General features: G+C 43.6%; 2 protein-coding genes across 2 annotated transcripts in view; one reads left to right on the top strand and one right to left on the bottom strand.

The window, feature by feature from the left end:
- Nucleotides 1-405: 405 nt before the first annotated feature.
- Nucleotides 406-7,147, top strand: LOC111982772 (heat shock 70 kDa protein 13). Its single transcript, XM_024014362.2, has 5 exons — nucleotides 406-646; nucleotides 900-1,240; nucleotides 3,017-3,230; nucleotides 3,853-4,020; nucleotides 5,236-7,147. Exons 1-5 carry the CDS (start codon nucleotides 622-624, stop codon nucleotides 5,823-5,825), a joined length of 1,338 nt encoding a protein of 445 aa, XP_023870130.1. The 5' UTR covers nucleotides 406-621; the 3' UTR covers nucleotides 5,826-7,147.
- Nucleotides 7,148-8,081: 934 nt separating this feature from the next.
- LOC111982771 (glycerophosphodiester phosphodiesterase domain-containing protein 5-like) overlaps nucleotides 8,082-23,307 on the bottom strand; it is a 103,432-nt gene continuing 88,206 nt past the window's right edge. The window contains 9 exon segments of the mRNA XM_024014361.2: nucleotides 8,082-9,530; nucleotides 10,394-10,506; nucleotides 12,046-12,060; nucleotides 13,472-13,553; nucleotides 15,695-15,742; nucleotides 15,745-15,775; nucleotides 15,777-15,846; nucleotides 15,939-16,072; nucleotides 16,074-16,097. Coding sequence (XP_023870129.2) covers nucleotides 9,445-9,530; nucleotides 10,394-10,506; nucleotides 12,046-12,060; nucleotides 13,472-13,553; nucleotides 15,695-15,742; nucleotides 15,745-15,775; nucleotides 15,777-15,846; nucleotides 15,939-16,072; nucleotides 16,074-16,097 — 603 coding nt within the window. The 3' untranslated portion in view covers nucleotides 8,082-9,444.

The following is a 23,307-nucleotide window of genomic DNA, read 5'->3' as shown; positions in this document are numbered from 1 at the left end:
TAATAAAGTATTTATGCATCAAGAGTCATCTGTCATTGGTCTCACTAATCCGTTAATTTGTACTGAATGTATAATTTATAATATAATTTCAAGCAAAATGTGAAGAGAGCAAGGCGTTGCGGTTGTACAATATTGCTAAATGTTGCAAGACACTGAACACATATTTCAATACGTCATATATGACTAGTGTTCATGGGAAAGGTTGTTACTTTGCTTTCTCATTCGGTGTATGTATAAGCGATAACGAATGGATTGGACTACGTTACCCAGAAACATTTTACCATATTATAATGGTGACGTGTAGTTCTGTGGATTGTCCATATTATGCTGAATGGAGAATCCGTCAAGAGAGGTTTCTACTAGTTACCACAGTCACAAAATCATATATCGTAAAACTTAATGATAACATAAAATGTATTTTTGGTCTTAATTTAAGGTTACGGTTAGGCATAAGGTTAGGATTAGGTTTAAAATCACATTTTAAGAAGATACATGTTACAAATAGGCGGGGTTTATGACTTAGTGGCTGTGGTAACTAGTGACGACCGTCAAGCGGTGACAACATATTAGCCTAGATTACGTTTCACTACGTCTCAGTTCGGGGGTGATCAGTCCTTGACAATGGCTGGGGAAATGTCTATGATCGGTAAGTAAGATTGAACCGTAACGTGTGCTTGTTGTTGTGTAACCAGCTGTTTAGCTAGCTAGCAAGTGGGCTGACAAGTTACCGGTAGCTGGTTAGTTGCTACCTAAATCATTATTAGTAGTCAATTAGCTGAAAATGTGTCAAACTGTCAACGCTGAGTGAATATGTAAATAATTAGGCTAATTACGAGCTAGCTACGCAAACAACATCCATACCTAAACCCACGTCTTGTTCTATATCTTCCATGTCGCAGGATCGGTCATTCTGGCTCTTTTTCTAGCTGGCTATCTGGGCCAACATTATCTGCCTCCACCGAAACCAAAAGTAATCGGCCTAGATCTGGGGACCACTTTCTGCTCCGTGGGAGTATTCCACCCGGGTACCGGGGATGTGGAGGTGATAGGGGATGAGCAGGGGCGGAAGAGCATCCCTAGTGCGGTGTCGTTCACCCCTACCGAAGTTCTCGCCGGTTACGAGGGTCAGGATCTGGCCGACAACAATCCTCAAAACACCATCTATGATGCCAAGCGGTTTATTGGAAAGATATTCGAACAAGAGCTCATTGAACAGGAAAGTGCTCGCTATCCATTCAAGGTACAGTACATACCGTCGAAGTCGGAAGTTTACATACACCTTAGCCAAATACATTTAAACTCAGTTTTTCACAATTCCTGACATTTAATCCTAGTAAAAATTCCCTGTTTTAGGTCAGTTAGGATCACCACTTTATTTAAAAAATGAGAAATGTCAGAATAATAGTAGAGATAATTATTTATTTCAGCTTTTATTTCTTTCATCACATTCCCAGTGGGTCAGAAGTTTACATACACTCAATTAGGATTTGGTAGCATTATCTTTAAATTGTTTAACTTGGGTCAAACGTTTCGGGTAGCCTTCCACAAGCTTCCCACAATAAGTTGAGTGAATTTTGGACCATTTCTCCTGACAGACCTGGTGTAACTGAGTCAGGTTTGTAGGTCTCCTTGCTTGCACACGCTTTTTCAGTTCTGCCCACACATTTTCTATAGGATTGAGGTCAGGGCTTTGTGATGGCCACTCCAATACCTTGACTTTGTTGTCCTTAAGCCATTTTGCCACAACTTTGGAAGTATGCTTGGGGTCATTGTCCATTTGGAAGACCCATTTGCGACCAAGCTTTAACTTCCTGACTGATGTCTTGAGATGTTGCTTCAATATATCCAAATAATTTTCCTTCCTCATGTTGCCATCTTTTTTGTGACGTGCACCAGTCCCTCCTGCAGCAAAGCACCCCCACAGCATGATGCTGCCACCCCCGTGCTTCACGGTTGGGACAGTGTTCTTCGGCTTGCAAGCTTCCCCCTTTTTCCTCCAAACATAACAATGGTCATTATGGCCAAACAGTTCTATTTTTGTTTGATCAGACCAGAGGACATTTCTCCAAAAAGTACGATCTTTGTCCCCATGTGCAGTTGCAAACCGTAGTCTGGCTTTTTTTATGGCGGTTTTGGAGCAGTGGCTTCTTCTTTGCTGAGCGGCCTTTCAGGTTATGTCGATATAGGACCCGTTTTACTGTGGATATAGATACTTTTGTACCTGTTTCCTCCAGCATCTTCACAAGGTCCTTTGCTGTTGTTCTGGGATTGATTTGCACTTTTCGCACTAAAGTACGTTCATCTCTAGGAGACAGAATGCATCTCCTTCCTGAGCGGTATGATGGCTGCGTGGTCCCATGGTGTTCATGCGTGCGTACTATTGTTTGTACAGATGAATGTGGTACCTTCAGGCATTTGGAAATTGCTCCCAAGGATGAACCAGACCTTTCTGAGGTCTTGGCTGATTTATTTTGATTTTAAAGCAAAGAGGCACTGAGTTTGAAGGTAGGCCTTGAAATACATCCACAGGTACACCTCCAATTGACTCAAATGATGTCAATTAGCCTATCAGTAGCTTCTAAAGCCATGATATCATTTTCTGGAATTTCCCAAGCTGTTTAAAGGCATAGTTAACTTAGTGTATGTCAACTTCTGACCCACTGGAATTGTGATACAGTGAAATAATCTGTCTGTAAACAATTGTTGGATCAATTACTTGTGTCATGCACAAAGTAGATGTCCTAACCGACCTACCAAAACTATAGTTTGTTAACAAGAAATGTATGGAGTGGTTGTGAAACGAGTTTTAATGACTCCAACCTAAGTGTATGTAAACTTCCGACTTCAACTGTACAGTACATACTCCTTTAGTTACTTTGACAGTCAGTACACCACAGTGAAAATGATTGAATACAGCATTAGCATTTGGCTGCATAAGCTGTGTGATTGCAGGTGTATAAATATGCTATATCAATGACTGCTGTCTTTCATTTGTAATAACATACCTTTCTTTCAGGTGATAAATAACAATGGCAGTGCAGAGTTCTTGGTCTCCACCAACCAGACGTTCACAGTTACTCCCGAGTTCATTGGTTCTCGGCTGCTGCTGAAGATGAGGAAGATGGCGGAGCGTCACCTGGGTGTCCCCATCAAGAGGGCTGTTATCTCTGTCCCTGCTGAGTTTGATGAGAGACAGAGGAACTACACCATCAGGGCTGCCAACCTGGCCGGTCAGTCTCTGTCTGGCAAAACTGTATCAACAGTCATACAATATATGATGTGTAAACACTGCTACAGGAATTTCTTACACTGTTTAGGTTTTTATTGTATTCTCATTAAGAAACAGTTTATCATACAGGGATTGACATTAAGGGTTGCCCTATTGCCTGGGGCATGTAAACTGAGCAGTCACGCAAGTTGAGCCTGCTCTGAGGTGTTTTTTGTTGTTGTTTAAGTGAAAACAACCAAACTGCAAATAATTCCTGTCTTAAAACGGATCTTTCTGGGTTCTCCACATTGTGTAAGTGAAAGACAGATAGTTTTAGGTGAGCTGAGCTCGCTCTATTTGTTTTTTACTGATCTTTGATTCCTCTCCTATGTGTAGGTGAAAGGCAGGCAATGTATAACGCTCCTGCATGTAAAAAGCTAATGAAACAATTCTGATGGGCATGTACCTTAGACTTTAATGTCAATCCCTGATATAATTAGGTGTTTGCTCTATGCCCATAACTGTGTTACTTATTCTATAGACAGAGAAAGCGTGAGTAGAATATTGGACACCTAATCCAAAGATGTGACCAAATCTACACTACCCACTGTAAGAACTGTAACATATGATTGTTCTGTTCACAGGACTGGACATCTTGCGTGTGATCAACGAGCCCACGGCTGCAGCGATGGCGTATGGGTTACACAAGGTGGACGTGTTCAACGTACTGGTGGTAGACCTGGGAGGAGGAACGCTGGACGTCTCTCTGCTCAATAAACAAGGGGGCATGTTCCTCACCAGAGCCATGGCAGGTAGGACACTAATCAACTCCTTATCATGTTGTAGTTACGCATGGTTTAGTTGGTGTCACTTTCATTTCTCTTCTGGTAGGTAGGGTGGCAGGTAGCTGAGCGGTTAAGAGTGTTGGGCTAGTAACCGAAAGGTCGCTGGTTCGAATCCCAGAGCCGACTAGGTGAAAAATCGGTTTATGTGCCCTTGAGCAAGGCACTTAACCATAATTGCTCCTGTAAGTCACTCTGGATAAGAGTGTCTGCTAAATGACACAAATGTCTAAATATCAAATGTTCTGGAATTAAATTGGGCAGTACAAGTGGAACATTTGCCATATTGTATACTGAACAAAAATATAAACACAACAATTTCAACGATTACAGTTCATATCAGGAAATCAGTCAATTGTAATCAATTATTTTGGCCCTACTCTATGGATTTCACATGACTGGCAAGGGGCACAGCAATGGGTGGGCCTGGGAGGGCATAAGCCCAACCACTGGGGAGCCAGGCCCAGCCAATCAGAATTAGTTTTCCCCCACAAAAGGACATTATTACAGACGGAAATACTCCTGTTTCATCAGCTGTCTGGGTGGCTGGTCTCAGATGATCCCGCAGGTTAAGAAGCTGGCTGTTGTGGTTACACGTGGTCTGCAGTTGTGAGGCCGCTTGGACGTATTGCCAAATTCTCTAAAATGACGTCTCGGCTTATGGTAGAGAAATTAACATTAAATTATCTGGCAACAGCTCTGGTGGACATTCCTGCAGTCAGCAAGCCAATTGCACGCTCACTCAAAACATGAGAGATCTGTGGCATTGTGTTGTGCCAAAACTGCACATTTTAGTGGCCTTTTTGGTCTGTCCCCAGCACAAGATGCCCCTGTGTAATGATCATGCTCTTTAATCACCTTCTTGATATTCCACACCTGTAAGGTGGATGTATTATCTTGGCAAAGGAGAAATGCTCACTAAAAGGGATGTAAACAAAATTGGAGTGAAATAAGCTTTTTGTGCATATGTAACATTTCTGGGATGTTTTATTTCAGCTCATGAAACATGAGACCAACACTTTACATGTTGCATTTATATTTTTGTTCAGTGTAGTTGGAGGACCATTTCCAATTGGCACAACTAATTCAAACCATACATGATAATGAATTTAAATGGAATTTATCCCAATACAACTAACAGATGAATAGTATTCTTGGACTCAGAGAATGACCCTTGTTTCCTAGGTAACAACAAGCTGGGGGGGCAGGACTTCAGCCAGAGGCTGCTCCAGTACACCATGGAGAAGGTCCGCCAGCAGTACGGCGTTCCCCCCACCCTCAAAGAGGACATCCACCGCCTCCGCCAGGCCGTGGAGATTGCCAAACTCAACCTCACCCTGCAGCTCAGTGCCCACCTCAGGGTACCCCTGCACCTGGAGCCCCAAGGGAACCCCAAGGAACCACCACAGGGGCCCGCCAAGGACCCAATCCCAGTCATCTTCCAAGCAGTCATCACCCGTGAGCTGTTTGAAGAGTTGAACGGCGACCTCTTTCAGAAGGTTCTGGCACCTGTAGAGACAGTGCTGGCCGAGGGCCACCTGGGGAAGGAGGAGGTGGATGAGATAGTTCTGGTGGGAGGCTCCACCCGCATCCCTAGGATCAGGAAGCTGATCAGTGAATACTTTGGGAAGGAGCCCAACACCTCAGTGGACCCAGACTTGGCAGTGGTGACTGGGGTGGCCATCCAGGCTGGCATCATGGGGGGCTCCTGGCCCCTACAGGTCAGCGCTATAGAGATCCCCAACAGACACCTCCGCAAGACCAACTTCAATTGATCTAGTCTAGAGGTGGCAAGGGACATAAGGATGCCACCAGACAGAGACTTGCCATATTAAAGGATGGTCTGCATTTTAACTGTTAATTGTCCTTCTCCACCACGTGTGCAATAGTTGATGTTAAAATATGATCTTCTTCAGCTCTAATAATAGATACTGAAATATATTCTCACAGAGAAGCTGAAATTACACCATCACTTGTTTACTGCTGGCCCAATTTATTGGACCAACTGGTAGATTGAAATGGTGTTCAATTCAGGGAATAACCTTTATTTCTACAGAACTGTGACCAGCCAATACACTTTCAGTTATTTATTTATTTCTAGTGTATGTCTGTGCGAGCGTGTTTGTACTGCGTGGGGGTGGGGGGGGTACAGCACATTAGGAGAATTTGTTTTTCAGTGGATGACAACACGCTTGTGCCTTTTCAGAGAGCTGCTGTGGTTGTGTGGAGCTGCACTGTTAGGATCTGTGCTTTTAAGTCACCTGATATGAAGAACTACCAGTCCTATTGACTGGGGCAGTATTCTATTAGAGTTTTGGACCAAATATGTTTGCACATATTGTTAGTAGCTTTACATTCAAGCAGTAGCCTATGTTCAGCTTTGTATTGGATAACTGATGAATTGTCAAAATAAGGGGCATACCAACTTAAGCTAAATATTGCACTTTGAAAATGATAACTTGTTAACCACCATCATCATTCTGGTGCAATTGAACTATAAGAATCACAGAGTACACGGTCTGACATTTAGTACTTCTATATTTGAGTCATTTAGCAGACACTCTGTATAAGAGTGATTTACAGGAGCAATTAGGATTAAGCACCTTGCTCAAAGGCACGTTGACAATTTTCACCTTGTCGGCTCGGGGATTCAAACCAGCGCCCTTTGGTTACTGGCCCAACGCTGTTAACCACTAAACTACCTGTATATAGAAGTACTTATTGTAAGTGTCATAAAAAGACCCAAGGCTTATGCTGGTTGTTAGAGCCCCTGGCATTGGTGAACAAACATGTTGGTTAATAATTTACTATTAGTAAATTCTAATTATCTCATGTATGGAATGTACATTCCAAAATACCAGTCTAGTCAGGGCTGATGCAGCAGACTACTGTATGCCCTTACCTTTTTGAATGCATTCCTTTTGAACGTGCCTCAGATAATGTACTGATCGCAGTTCTCTGTAGCAATATGCTATAGGAATTTATCACGTTTCTGTACTGCACGTTTTGCTTATGTTCTTCAAAGCACCCCTCTCATATCTGCTTGTACTACATGCTGCTTTTCAACAAAAAATCAGAATTTCCCTAAATACCATTATTGAATTTCTGTAGTGGAGCTTTATTTCAAACAGAGATTGCCATTGAAGGGAAAATATCAACATTCAGATGCATCTCGTGATCCTCATTCCATGACAGACTTTCTAGTACAGGTAAAAAGGACATTTCTGATCATGTTCCCAGAACATTGAGTGCTAAAATCTTGCAAAATGCATTTAGCATCATCACTAGTTTCTTCAGCAATGTGGTAACATCTTGCTGCATAACTTTACAATGTTTTTTATTTAACTAGGCAAGTCAGTTAAGAACAAATTCTTATTTACAATGACAGCCTATCAGGGAACAGTGGGTTAACTGCCTTGTTCAGGGGCAGAATGACAGATTTTTACCTTGTCAGCTCGGGGATTCGATCTAGCTACCTGCCGCCTCACTCCATAACTGAGGGGAAATAATGTCAGTATAACAGAGATCCACAATGGTGTTATTACTGGCCCGGGCCAGTAATATAACATAGTGCCTTCAGAAAAGATTCATTATTCCACATTGTGTTACAGCCTGGATTAAATAGATTTTTACACACAATATCCTGTGAAAACAGGTGTTCAAATATACTTCTTAGAATCACCTTTATTTGTGAGTTTTGCACACCTGGATTGAGTCCATGTGACTTAAGCACTGTTTACTCCTGAATTTATTTAGGCTTGCCATAACAAAGGGGTTGAATACATGACTCAAGGCTTTTCATTACATTTGTAAAAACATTCCAGTGACAATCTAAATTTAATCCAATTTAAATTCAGGCTGTGACACAAAATGTGGAAAAAGGCAAGGGGTGTGAATAATTTCTGAAGCCACTGTACATCAAGCATTCACATTCAGTCAACAGTAACGCCAACCTAAATGGTTTGTTAGTTATGTTCTAGCTACAAAAATACTCTGCACCCCACCAACAAAAAAATCACAATAAAAGGATATCACTTTGGTATCAGAAGCATTTTAATTATTGACTTTGAGGCACATAAATACCAAAGGAGTAAATTAACACAAGTCTATCCATTCCGATACTCAGCGTCTTCCCTTCAACAGCCTCCAGCTTTATTTTCACAGTTAATATAGCACACCTCACTTCATCGCATCACAGACACCCTTTGATGTCCCCCTATAGAAACCAATTGATTTGATGCACTTTGCTTTTCAAACGCCATTGAGAAGTTGGGTCGGCAAAGTATTTCAATTACTTTCATAAACTTTAACACTATTGCTATTATTATACATTTCCAGCCATAGCACCTAAAACATCTGTAATATGTACACACTCCATGTAGGACTGCACACTGAGGGTAGGGGTGAAATCTCTACATAATACATGCACTGTACACATCCTTAAATCAAAACACCATTCACAATGAACCGAAAACATCACAAAAACACATCAGTTCTGCCTGAACACAAGCCCGGCCCGAGACAGCACAGCTCCACAAGTCACATCATATGCTGTTCAAATCATCTATTCAAATCATTATCTTACATCATGTAACTATTTCAGTCAGAGAAGGCAGGACTTCTGTAAACAGCTTGTTCATGTTCTTTTTGTTCCTAGAAATTATAATAGCGCCCAAAGGCAAGAAAAAGGAGCATGCTGCACAAATAGTAATTCCTGTAAATAATAAGAATTGGCTGTGCTATAAAGTGACTGCAAGAAATCCAAATAACAGTGTAGAAACAAACAAATAAGCATTGATAACTGGGGGGGGGGGGGGGCCTCCAAGCATCTAGAGCAGGGGTGGGGAAGAACTACGGCCGAGGGCCAGATCCGACCTATGAACCCATTCAATCCTAGCACACGGAAGGTTTAAGTAAAAATATATATATAAATGGACCAATATATTTTTAAATAATTGCCCTTTTTCTGGCCAACAAATTGGTAAAAAAAATACAATGTACGACCCTCCACTGAATTCTGAAATCCTGATGTGGAACTCGAGCCCACAGAGGTGAGAAGAGGCCATAGATCTGACGAAGCAATCAGTTCATCAATAAAAAGTGCATTTAGTCCCACATTGTATATAACAAGCAAAAACAAACCTATTTACAGAATGTACAAAGCAATGGGTGGTGCTTGCCTTGGATTCTTCAGCAATACAGCAGCCTGTCAATCAGTCAGTCAGTAAGTAGGAGGAACAAACCAATAACTATCTGGATACACTGAGTAAAACAAGAGTAAGCATAACAACAGATAAGCCAATCACAAGTCACTTGGAAGTCTTAATTTACTCAGTTTCCATATGCTAGTAGAGTCGGGTGTCTTTCAGTAGATTCACATTAGGTGAGTAAGAGTCAATGGGAGATGCCTTCGTTGTTGTAGTAGTCGAAGCCATTCTCCATGTACAGGTCCTCAGCACTGCCCACACCATTGCTCACCTCTGGGAGGCAGAAGAGAGAAGGGACATCAGTCAGTGTTCACAGGGTATTTCACTGATTGAGTGTACAACACAGACCACATCAATACACAGATCATCCAAAACAATATCACTGCAGCATCATATCCAAACCACACCAGAGAAATCCCTTAGGTTTTCTTTGCTCTGTATGTCACCACATCTCTTCTAAGTGACTATACCTACTAGTGGTTATTCTAGAGTGGTTTGGACTGACTGATGGTCATTGAAGACCCTCATCATCAGACGTACCTTTCACCACCCACCAGGAGAGGCTGGTGGGTCTCAGTGGGCTGTCTAGGCACCCTTTTAAATGACACAGGTCTCTGGTGGGTGATTGGGGAGGAGAGGGGGGAAGGCGGGGCAGGCAGAGAGAGAGGGGAAGGGAGGGATGGAATGGAGGAGGAATGGTCACAGCAGGCAGAGGAGGATGGAGAGATGGCAGGATGAAGAGGAGTGGAGGTGGAGAGGAGTGCAGGTCACACACACACACAGGTTGAGACTGCTACTGCGGTTGACCTTGGAAAGGATAATTACATTACAAACACTCAGAGAGATGCATGCTGGGATAGGGTAACACACCGACATCCCCAGACACTCCTAAAATGGCTGCCTTTCATTGTCTCCTTTTCTGTGACCACTGATTAATAGGTGAAAGTAACATGGCTGGCCAAAACAATCGGGCATCCACTTCATCTATCCAATGTCATCAGATCAGTGGTAAATAAATAAGGAGAGGAGAAAAGGAGAGGAAGCCATTTCAGAGTACTGGGAAACAGCCAGAGAAACAAACACACAATACAGTAAACACAGGCCGTGCAGCTCTCCTCTGTGGGGTCCTTCCTTACCGGAGAAGATGAGTTTCTCCTTCATGATGTTGAGGTCTCTGCTGGACCTCCGGACCGCGGCACTCAGCATGATCTGTTCAGGGTTGTAGCTGTGCATGCCACTCAACCTCCACCTGGAGAGGAAAGGTCACACAGAGGGCAGGACATCATATAGAGCAGGGTTCGCCAACCCTGTTCCTGGAGTGCTACCGTCCTGTAGGTTTTCACTCCAACCCTGATTATAATAATTAGCGGTTTAATAAGCTGAATCAGGTTAGTTACAACTGGGGTTGGAGTGAAAACCAACAGGACGGTAGCTCTCCAGGAACAGGGTTGAGAGCCCTGATATAGAGCCTCTGGTCTCAAGGACCTGTCCTATGTGTCGGCCATTTTGTGTGGAGATTGCTACTCTAGGTCAACGTGTGTGGGCCCTGGACACCATTTTGCCTCAAATTCTTCTACCGGTACTTCTATTTGGCTGACCTTAAAATGACACCAAGCAAACAGACGGATATTGAAGTTGGTTGCTGTACTGAATCTACAAGGACATGTACAAATAGACCTATAGAGTCTGAGCCAAAGACTTCTCCACTTCTCTGAAAGAACATACTTCAGTTAATAAACTAGTTGTGATCCTTTACTGACTAGTTGTGACCAATGATTTATATATACACTAGATGACTAATAGGGGGCGTTGTGTTGAAGCCACCGTGCCTCCATCTTGGCACTCCCAAAATATGTTTTAGAATGGTAGGGAAGCTATAGAAATTCCTTTATTAATGTCTACATTAGTTTTTGCCCCATTTATTCTATTACAGACACCTTAATGCATACTCGTACATTATATGATGTGAGCTAAACATAAAAATATATATTTTTTATACTTAAATACATGTCATTGTTTCCTTGATCACATTTAATTGAAATACTGTCGAATTCCATTCATTCCTATGAAGGACTGCGCCTACTGGGGAGTACCAATATGGCCAACCGGTGGCTTCAATGCCTCTTAATGGCCAATACATACTGTAGCATCAGCCATCCAGGGTTTATATACAGCATTGGTTGTGACTAGCTTTGAGCATCACAACACTAACTGGAGTAATATCGGAGGCAAGAAGATTTACTTCCACAACATTTTGTTATGGTAATTAACAAATATAGGCACATAAATGTAATTATTACATTAGCAATATTGTGTCTTGGCTAATGCATCAATGCACTTAAAAAAACAGCAAAGCAGAGCTCTTGTCCAAATCAACACCATAAATGAAAAAGAGCTCTTCCTTGTTTAATACAATTCTATAATTAATTTGCAGACTTTGTCATTCGGTCAATAATGTAAACAGTAAAACTCAAGTGGGATAAAAGTGAACACAAGCATTTGTGCTGTGAGGGACAAAGCAATGCTGTCTGCCACTAAAAGGCCAATACTGGTAGGCTCGCTTGTATTTATTCTCTCCTCTAGTGAGGAGAATGAGAAGTGGCAGCAGTGAAATACAACAATACAGGTAGGAGAAAAACAGAAACAAAAGATTTAAAGGATGACGTATACAGAAAGGATGAAATTATACAGAAAAATTGGCTACACAGAGATAGAAATAAAGGGAAATGGAGAGAGTGGAAGAGGGAGAAAAAGGAAACGCATAGAGGGTCAGAGTTGACCCAGTTACCTGATAATGTGATAGCTGAGAGATGCCAGAATGCAGCAGAGAAGAGGAGCATGCACATCAGCCAGAGGAGAGGAAGAAGACAAAGGAGGAAGAGAAGGGAACAAGGACAAAAGAAAGTGGAGATTGAGGTCAGTTTAGAAGGCTGCAGCAGCCAGCACTTTGCTAAGCATAGCAAACCCCACACCATAAGACTATAGATGATGGAGATCTTGCTCTGCTGTCCTCCATCCCACAACAGCGTTATGGCTCAGGAAGGAAAGTGAAATTCCTTTTAGCATAGAGAAACTCCCATAGCAACAGCTTCCTACAGTCTTTCAGAAGATTCAAGGAAGCATACTTTCTGGTTTCATGTTACTTAAAAGTACAAACAACTGCAAGGGGAAACATTGTTTGGTTGACGAGAGATACTTCTCCAGCCAATTCTCCAAGCCACGGTGTTGACATTGTAAATGAGCTTTATCAAATAACTACAGTTTCACCCATCCCTGTGTTTTAACACACTAGCTGGAAAATGGCCTGTGAATACCCACTACACAATTGCATTCCCATTGGCTGGATGGTATTCCTCTGCTAAAGGACTCTTGCCTTTCACTGAAGTTATTTGGAGGAGGAGGGTGTAGAAAATACTGTAGTAGATTCACTGTTGAAGATCAACAATGACCTTAGAAATCATGGTTAATCTTCCCTTGGGGAAACCCTAATTAACGTAATATAACGGTCATCTGTGTATGCAGAGTTTCGTTAATGTGTGCTTGTACAATATACAGGAGCCTGCTGGTCCTCTGTAGCTCAATTGGTAGTTTATGGCTCTTGCAATGCCAGGATAGTGGGTTGGAATCCCAGGACCACTCCATACGTAATAAATGGTTGCATGCATGACTAAGTCGCTTTGGATAAAAGCGTCTGCTAAATGGCAGATATCATATATTATTGAACATTAAGCCCCTGAGAGGTAGAACACACCGCTGGGAGGAAGGAGAGGGTGTGAAGCAGACACACCGCTGGGAGGAAGGAGAGGGTGTGAAGCAGACACACCGCTGGGAGGAAGGAGAGGGTGTGAAGCAGACACACCGCTGGGTGGATAGGAGAGGGTGTGAAGCAAACACCGCTGGGTGGAAGGAGAGGGTGTGAAGCAGACACATCCGCTGGGTGAAGGAGATGTGTTTAACCGTGTAAAGGCTGCCAGAGGAACTACAGCAGTAATAAACAGGTCATTGTCTGTGTGTGAGTGAGTGAGAGTTGACAATATTCCCATGCCCAGTGTTATGTAGGCAACAGGAAAAAAACGCTTTCATCTGCTTCTTCCTCCTTTAAAATCAGTTGACTAATAAATATCCAGTAAAAACACTAAGGTTAATTACTACCGAGTACTACATTTAAAAATTACATCCTGAGAAAATAAACATCAGCAGAAAAGGAGACTTACTTTTGGAATACAAAATTCCCTATAACTACAGTGAAGGAGATGAGATCAGCAGCGACCCAGATCAGACAGTATTCATCTGGACCTCTGAACACACCATGGCAGCATTAGACCACCAGGTGGCACCCGTCTCCTAAAACAACTCAACAAACTTAGAACAAAGCATACTTTCCTAAAAATAATGTAATAATGAAATTCATGTAATATTGGTGGTACAGTAATTAATGTTCAATGCATAATGGCTAGTTATTCAAAGGTTAAGCAAAGAGAATAATCTAGTCAGAATAATGTAACTAGGAGTGAAAGGACAATTTAAAAGAAGTTCCACATACACCTAGATCCCATACTACAAAACAGGGTGGGTGTAGTAGTGGCCATATTGACTAGCTAACAGACAGAGAGACAAAAGTGGGTGTAAGTAGTGGCCATATTGACTAGCTAACAGACAGGGAGACAAAGTGGGTGTAGGTAGTGGCCATATTGACTAGCTAAACAGACAGAGAGACAAAGTGGGTGTAGGTAGTGGCCATATTGACTAGCTAACAGACAGTAGAGACAAAGTAGGTGTAGTAGTGGCCATATTGACTAGCTAACAGACAGAGAGACAAGTAGTGTGTAGTAGTGGCCATAATTGACTAGCTAACAGACAGAGAGACAAAGTGGGTGTAGTAGTGGCCATATTGACTAGCTAACAAGACAGAGAGACAAGTGGGTGTAGGTAGTGGCCATATTGACTAGCTAACAGACAGAGACAAAGTGGGTGTAAGGTAGTGGCCATATTGACTAGCTAACAGACAGGGAGACAAAGTGGGTGTAGGTAGTGGCCATATTGACTAGCTAACAGACAGGGAGACAAAGTGGGTGTAGGTAGTGGCCATATTGACTAGCTAACAGACAGGGAGACAAAGTGGGTGTAGGCAGTGGCCATATTGACTAGCTAACAGACAGGGAGACAAAGTGGGTGTAGGTAGTGGCCATATTGACTAGCTAACAGACAGGGAGACAAAGTTGGTGTAGGTAGTGGCCATATTGACTAGCTAACAGACAGGGAGACAAAGGTGGGTGTAGGTAGTGGCCATAATTGACTAGCTAACAGACAGGGAGACAAAGTGGGTGTAGGTAGTGGGCCATATTGACTAGCTAACAGCAGGAGACACAAAGTGGTTGTAGTAGTGCCATATTGACTAGCTAACAAGACAGAGAGACAAAGTGGGTGTAGGTAGTGGCCATATTGACTAGCTAACAGACAGGGAGACTAAGTGGGTGTAGGTAGTGGCCATATTGACTAGCTAACAGACAGGGAGACAAAGTGGGTGTAGGTAGTGGCCATATTGACTAGCTAACAGACAGAGACAGACAGGGTGGGTGTAGGTAAGTGGCCATATTGAACTAGCTAACAGACAGAGACAGACAGGGTGGTGTGGGTGCTGCAGGAAGTAATGGTGTGGCGGTAATGGTGTGGGTGCTGTATGAGTAATGGTGTGGGGGCTGTAGGAAGTAATGGTGTGGGGGTAATGGTTTGGGTACTGTAGGAGTGAGTAATGGTGGGGGTAATGGTGTGGGTGCTGTAGGAGTAATGGTGTGGGTGCTGTAGGAGTAATGGAGTGGGTGCTGTAGGAGTAATGGTGTGGGTGCTGTAGGAGTAATGGTGTGGGTGCTGTAGGAGTAATGGAGTGGGTGCTGTAGGAGTAATGGGTGGGGGTAATGGTGTGGGGCTGTAGGAGTAATGGTGTGGGTGCTGCAGGAGTAATGGGTGGGGGCTGTAGGAGCAATGGTGTGGTGGTAATGGGTGTGGGTGCTGTAGGAGTAATGGTATGGGTGTTTGTAGGAGTAATGGGGTGGGTGCTGTAGGAGTATGGTGTGGGTGTAATGGTGGGTGGGTGGTGTAGCGGTGTAATGGTGTGGATGCTGTAGGGGTAATGGTGTGGGTGCTGTATGAGTAATGGTGTGGGGGTAATGGTTTGGGTACTGTAGGAGTAATGGTGTGGGGGGTATGGTGTGGGGTGCTGCAGGAAGGTAATGGTGTGGCGGTAATGGTGGTGGGTGCTGGTAGGAGTAATTGGTGTGGGGGTAATGGTGTGGGGGCTGTAGGAGTAATGGTGTGGGGGTAATGGTGTTCGGTTGCTGTGGATAATGGTGTGGGTGCTGTAGGAGTAATGGTTTGGGTGCTGTATGAGTAATGGTGTGGGGGTAATGGTGGGGGTGCTAGAGGGTGCTGTGAGGGACTTACCATGAGCCAGATGGGGTAAGCCACCTTTCTGAGGATGTTGGGGCTTCAGAGGAGACAGAGGAGACCCCGCTGCACCAGAAGTACAGAAAACAGCCAGGGCTCGTTGACCGTGTACAGAGTCACACTCACATTGCTCCTGGAGAACTCTCTGGGGGGTGCAGACAGACACATTCATACACACATATAACAGAAGCAACACACAGTGTGTGCGTGTCCGTGTATGTGTGTGTGTTAACCCACGGGATGTCATAGAGGCTGGCCTGGCTGTAACGTAACAGTAGTCTGCTGATTCCCTGCTGGTGAAGGACCTGAGGAGGCAGCTTCTCTACTGACGTCTGCTGCAGCCCTGGAGCCACCTGTCTTACCTGCCCTCTTGTCCCAGTCTGTGGTCCACATCACCTACCAACACACCACTACAGACAAAGACACACACAGAGCGAGTGAGAGCACGACAGAGAAAGAGCGCGAGAGAGAGAGAGGCGAAAGAGAGCAAAGAGAAAGAAAAGAGCGAGAAAGAGAGCGAAAGAGAAGGAGAGAAAGAAAGAAAGAGAGCGAAAGAGAAAGAAGAGAGCGAGCGCGACCGACACAGAGAGAGCGAGCGAGCGACGCGCGACCGCGCGAGAGAGAGGAGAGCGCGACCGGCGCGAGAGAGAGAGAGCGCCGACCGGGCGCGAGAGAGAGAGAGCGGAGCGAGCGAGAGAGAGAGCGAGCGAACGACGAGAGAGAGCAGAGAGCGAGCGAGAGAGAGAGCGAGCGAGAGAGAGAGAGAGCGAGAGAGAGCGAGAGAGGGAGAGGAGCGAGCGAGAGAGAGCGAGAGAGAGCGAAAGAGAGCGAGAGAGAGCGAAAGAGAGCGAAAGAGAGCGAGAGAGCGAAAGAGAGCGAAAGAGAGCGAAAGAGAGCGAGAGAGAGCGAAAGAGAGCGAAAGAGAGCGAAAGAGAGCGAAAGAGAGCGAAAGAGAGCGAAAGAGAGCGAGAGAGAGAAAGAGAGCGAAAGAGAGCGAAAGAGAGTGAAAGAGAGCGAAAGAGAGCGAAAGAGTAAACCACTTCTCCAATCTTTTTGGCTCTATAACAAAGAATAAAGAGCAAAAACATATACAGGATCAAATACAAATCTTAGAATCAACTATTAAAGACAACCAGAACCCACTGGATTCTCCAATTACCTTAAATGAGCTACAGGACAAAATAAAAACCCTCCAACCCCAAAAGGCATGTGGTGATGGTATCCTTAATGAAATTATCAAATATACAGACAACAAATTCCAATTGGCTATACTAAAACTCTTTAACATCATCCTTAGCTCTGGCATCTTCCCCAATATTTGGAACCAAGGACTGATCACCCCAATCCACAAAAGTGGAGACAAATTTGACCCCAATAACTACCGTGGGATATGAGTCAACAGCAACCTTGGGAAAATCCTCTGCATTATCATTAACAGCAGACTCGTACATTTCCTCAATGAAAACAATATACTGAGCAAATGTCAAATTGGCTTTTTACCAAATTACCGTACAACAGACCATGTATTCACCCTGCACACCCTAATTGACAACCAAACAAACCAAAACAAAGGCAAAGTCTTCTCATGCTTTGTTGATTTCAAAAAAGCCTTAATTTGGCATGAGGGTCTGCTATACAAATTGATGGAAAGTGGTGTTGGGTGTAAAACATACCACATTATAAAATCCATGTATACAAACAAGTGTGCGGTTAAAATTGGCAAAAAATACACACATTTCTTCCCACAGGGCCGTGGGGTGAGACAGGGATGCAGCTTAAGCCCCACCCTCTTCAACATATATATCAACGAATTGGCGCGGGCACTAGAAAAGTCTGCAGCACCCAGCCTCACCCTACTAGAATCTGAAGTCAAATGTCTACTGTTTGCTGATGATCTGGTGCTTCTGCCACCAACCAAGGAGGGCCTACAGCAGCACCTAGATATTCTGCAAGACCTGGGCCCTGACAGTAAATCTCAGAAAGCCCAAAATAATGGTGTTCCAAAAAAGGTCCAGTCGCCAGGACCACAAATACAAATTCCATCTAGACACCATCGCCCTAGAGCACACACACAAAACTATACATACCTTGGTCTAAACATCAGCGCCACAGGTAACTTCCACAAAGCTGTGAACGATCTGAGACAAGGCAAGAAGGGCATTTTATGCCATCAAAAGGAACATAAAATTCAACATACCAATTAGGATCTGGCTAAAAATACTTGAATCAGTCATAGAGCTCATTGCCCTTTATGGTTGTGAGTAGAGGTCGAACGATTATGATTTTTCAACGCCGATACCGATTATTGGAGGACCAAAAAGCCGATACCGATTAAATCGGCCGATTTTTAAAATGTATTTGTAATAATGACAATTACAACAATACTGAATGAACACTTATTTTAACTTAATATGTCAATAAAATCAATTTAGCCTCAAATAAATAATGAAACATGTTCAATTTGGTTTAAATAATGCAAAAACTAAGTGTTGGAGAAGAAAGTAAAAGTGCAATATGTGCAATGTAAGAAAGCTAACGTTTAAGTTCCTTGCTCAGAACATGAGAACATATGAAAGCTGGTGGTTCCTTTTAACAATGCGTCTTCAATATTCCCAGGTAAGAAGTTTTAGGAATTATAGGACTATTTCTCTTATACCATTTGTATTTCATTAACCTTTGACCATTGGATGTTCTTATAGGCACTTTAGTATTGCCAGTGTAACAGTATAGCTTCCATCCCTCTCCTCGCCGCTACCTGGGCTCGAACCAGGAACGCCATCGACAACAGCCACCTCGAAGCAGCGTTACCCATGCAGAGCAAGAGGAATAACTACTCCAAGTCTCAGAGCGAGTGACGTTTGAAACGCTATTAGCGCACACCCCGCTAACTAGCTAGCCATTTCACATCGGTTACACCAGCCTAATCTCGGGAGTTGATAGGCTTGAAGCACAGCGAAGAGCTTCTGGCAAAACGCAGGAAAGTGCTGTTTGAATGAATGCTTACGAGCCTGCTGCTGCCTACCACCGCTCAGTCAGACTGCTCTATCAAATCATAGACTTAGTTATAATAACACACAGAAATACGAGCCTTAGTCATTAATATGGTCGAATACGGAAACTATCATCTCGAAAACAAAACGTTTATTCTTTCAGTGAAATACGGACCGTTCCGTATTTTATCTAACGGTGGCATCCATAAGTCTAAATATTCCTGTTACATTGCACAACCTTCAATGTTATGTCATAATTAACGTAAAATTCTGGCAAATTAGTTCGCAATGAGCCAGGCGGCCAAACTGTTGCATATACCCTGACTCTGCGTGCAATGAACGCAAGAGAAGTGACACAATTTCACCTGGTTAATATTGCCTGCTAACCTGGATTTCTTTTAGCTAAATATGCAGGTTTAAAAATATATACTTCTGTGTATTGATTTTAAGAGAGGCATTGATGTTTGTGGTTAGGTCCACATTGGAGTAAGATACGCACCGCATCGATTATATGCAACGCAGGACACGCTAGATAAACTAGTAATATCATCAACCATGTGTAGTTAACTAGTGATTATGATTGATTGTTTTTTATAAGATAAGTTTAATGCTAGCTAGCAACTTACCTTGGCTTCTACTGCATTCGCGTAACAGGCAGGCCCTCGTGGAGTGGAATGTAATCAGGTGGTTAGAGCGTTAACTGTAAGGTTGCAAGATTGACTCCCCGAACTGACAAGGTAAAATCTGTCGTTCTGCCTGAACGAGCCAGTTAACCCACCGTTCCTAGGCGTCATTGAAAATAAGAATGTGTTCTTAACTGACTTGCCTAGTTAAATAAAGATTAACAAAGGTGTAAAATTAAATTAAAATAAACAAATCGGCCAAATCGGTGTCCAAAAATACCGATTTCCGATTGTTATGAAAACTTGAAATCGGCCCTAATTAAATCGTCCATTCCGATTTAATCGGTCGACCTTAGTTGTGAGGTCTGGGGTCCGCTCACCAACCAAGATTTCACAAAATGGGACAAACACAAATTGAGATTCTGCAAAAATATCCTCCGTGTACAACGTAGAACACCAAATAATGCATGCAGAGCAGAATTAGGCCGATACCCACTAATTATCAAAAGTCCAGAAAAGAGCCGTTAAAATTCTACAACGCCTAAAAGGAAGCGATTCCCAAACCTTCCATACAAAGCCGTCACCTACAGAGAGATGAACCTGGAGAAGAGTACCCTAAGCATGCTGGTCCTGGGGCTTGTTCACAAACAACCCCACCGAGCCCCAGGACAGCAGCACAATTAGACCAAGCAAATCATGAGAAAACAAAAAGATAATCTTTCCAATGTGTCAAGTAATTAACAAAAAAACAGAGCAAACTAGAATGCTATTTGGCCTAAACAGAGAGTACAGTGGCAGAATACCTGACCACTGTGACTGACCCAAACCTAAGGAAAGCTTTGACTATGTACAGACTCCGTGAGCATAGCATTGCTATTGAGAAAGGCCGCCGTAGGCAGACATGGCTCTCAAGAGAAGACAGGCTTATGTGCACACTGCCCACAAAATGAGGTGGAAACTGAGCTGCACTTCCTAACCTCCTGCCCAATGTATGACCATATTAGAGACACATATTTCCCTCAGATTACAAGATCCACAAAGACTCGAAAACAAACCCAATTTTGAATAACTCCTTATCTACTGGGTGAAATTCCAGTGTGTCATCACAGCAGCAAGATTTGTGACCTGTTGCCACAAGAAAAGGGCAACCAGAAGAACAAACACCATTGTAAATACAACCCATATTTATGCTTATTTATTTTCCATTGTGTACTTTAACCATTTGTACATTGTTACAACACTGTATATAGACATTTAACATTTGTAATGTCTTTACTGTTTTGAAACTTTTGTATGTGTAATGTTTACTGTTCATTTTTATTGTTTATTTCACTTTTGTATATTATCTACCTCATTGCTTTGGCAATGTTAACACGTTTCCCATGCCAATAAAGCCCTTGAATTGATTGAGAGGCAGAGAGAGCGACCGACCGAGGCAGAGCGAGCGACCGACAGAGGGGCAGAGCGACGCGACCGACAGAGGGCGAGAGGAGGACCGACAGAGGGGCAGAGCGAGCGACGAGCAGAGGGGGCAGAGCGGCGACGACAGAGGGGCAGAGCGAGCGACGACAGAGGGCAAGAGGACGACCGACGGGGGGCAGAGCGAGCGACGACAGAGGGGCGAGCGGAGGCGCGAACACGAGGGGAGAGCGAGCGACGACAGAAGGGGAGATGCGAGCGACCGACAGAGGGGCAGAGAAGAGCGCCGACAGAGGGCAGAGAGGAGCGACCGACAGAGGGGCAGAGAGAGCGACCGACAGAGGGGCAGAGAGAGAGACGACAGAGGGGCAGAGGAAGGGACCGACAGAGGGCAGAGAGAAGACCGACAGAGGGGCAGAGAGAGCGACCGCGAGGGGCGGGAGAGACCGCAGAGGGGCAGAGAGAGCGACCGACAGAGGGGCAGAGAGAGCGACCGACAGAGGGCAGAGAGAGCGACCGCAGAGGGGCAAGACGAGCGCCGCAGAGGGGCAGAGAGAGCGACGGACAGAGGGCAGAGAGAGCGACCGACAGAGGGGCAGAGAGAGCGACGTACAGAGGGACAGAGGGCAGAGAGAGCGACCGACAGAGCGAGCGCGACACGAGAGAGGCGAGAGAGAGAGAGTTTCCGGAGTTCCAAATTGAGCAGCAATTTACATGGTTTTAGAGTGAAGTTACATTGGAAAAAAGCAAAAGAAACTCAAGACTGAATTGGAGACAAAAACAAGCAACAACAAAGATAGGCTTTGAAAAAGTAACTAATTTCATAAAATTGTACAGTTATCTTAGCTAGCTGAATTGTTTTACCAGTTGCTAAGCAGTTGCTGGACTCTCCTGGAAGAAGTAGCTAGTTAACAAAGAATATCTAGTTAACAGAAGAAAAGAAAGACAAATAAGGACAGAAGAAAAAGGACATCAAAGTGAACAGTCCTCTAAAGACACAAGAGACAATAATACAAGACAACGGCTTCTATTGCAACATTGTTGCTATGGAAATTGCTTACACCAGACATCCAAACAGAAAAGAAAGCTAAGAAAAGTTTAAAAGGTTGTTGATGGGACAGAACCATGAATGCTGTTTGCAGATCTTACAGTTGCAAAACAGAGAAATTAAATTTTTTAATACAAACAAGGGCACTATGGAATGGTTATTTGCAACATTTCCCTTTCTAAAAAAAGAGAGGCATCAGCCAAGGATGTCAGATCAGCATTTTTGAAGAAGCTGACCAGAGCAACACGTATCAAACAGTAAACTTATATAATAATGGAACTGTATTGATACAAGGCAATGATTCAAGCCTCCAGGTTTTGAACATGGTTTGCTACCCTAAAAGCAGAAGCTGAAATCATCTCAGAAACTGAGGAAAAAGTCAAGGATGGAAATGGAGAAAAGCAGGCCCCAACGGTCTCTGTGACCAGCAAGAGCCTCAGTGTCCTCTACCTACTCACCTGCAGCAGACAGAGCCAAGGAATGCCTACAGACAGCGTACAACACAACGTTTCACAACACCCTCTCTCTAGTTGAAGCGAAGGTCATAGATCAGAGAGAACAAGCTTCAGGAGGAGACACTGTCCAGAAACTAAAAGAAGAGATGAACAGTTCAGGGAGGAGAGCAGAGCATCTATTGCTAATTAGAAAGCAGATGGAAAACTGAGTCAGACAAATGATGACTCAAGACATCTGAGCACAGGAAAGAAGCTAGACCAGAGAGGTACATTGACACCCAATTTTTGCATCTGAGCTCTAGAGAGTGTTCGGCTCTCCTTTATTTTTAAGTTTTCTACTCCGTAGCCAGCACTCGCTAAATAGGTGTGCGTTTCTTTTTATTCTACATTGACACCCTCAACCAGCAGCGAGTCATTATGTCTACGATCTAGAGAACATGTTCACCAGCTTGGCATAACACAAGCAGAACCTGAGACCAGCATGGCTCCACCAACAGCTGATGACACTGCACCAGCCTACCAGTCTGCTCTAGCAGATAGCCAACCAACGTCCAGTCTGCTCTAGCCCATGTAGCCTACTGCTTCCCAGTCTGAGCCTGAACTACTGGTGCGGGAGGTAACACAATATTTGGACACCCTCCTTGTGGCAGTAGCCCCTATTATAAATAATAGAAACAGTCCTGACCAAATACTGAACAAAAAGAGGAAGGAGTTAGTGCATCTTGTCGAGCCTTAGGCCTGTACATGCTTAATGGGAATGCAGAGGGGACTTCTTAGGTCAGTTTACTTACTGCTCAGCTCTGGGCAAGTGTAGTCGATTATGCATCGACTGACTTGACTCCTCATTAGTGCATTCACTGTCAGACACAGACACATTGTCAGATCAGTCAGATCAACGTGTTTCTGAAGAAATTAACCAGCAATTTCATTCAAAAAACAGCCAATAAACTCTACACCATAAACAATCGTACAGATGGGGCTAAAAACAGTGCAGAGAGATTCATTGAAACATTGAACTCAAATGAAACTGAAACTCTATACAGTTTTTCAATAACTCACATACAAAAACAA

This window comes from Salvelinus sp. IW2-2015, linkage group LG22 (genome assembly GCF_002910315.2).
Source record: "Salvelinus sp. IW2-2015 linkage group LG22, ASM291031v2, whole genome shotgun sequence".
Lineage (NCBI taxonomy): Eukaryota > Metazoa > Chordata > Actinopteri > Salmoniformes > Salmonidae > Salvelinus > Salvelinus sp. IW2-2015.
Note: the sequence above shows the minus strand (reverse complement) of the source record. Positions and strands in the feature narration are given on the sequence as shown.

Coding starts and splice junctions, on each gene's coding strand:
- LOC111982772 (XM_024014362.2), top strand. CDS start 622: ATGGCTGGGGAAATGTCTATGATCG. Junction 647..899: donor TGGGGAAATGTCTATGATCG/GTAAGTAAGATT, acceptor TCCATGTCGCAG/GATCGGTCATTCTGGCTCTT. Junction 3,231..3,852: donor CAGGGCTGCCAACCTGGCCG/GTCAGTCTCTGT, acceptor TTCTGTTCACAG/GACTGGACATCTTGCGTGTG.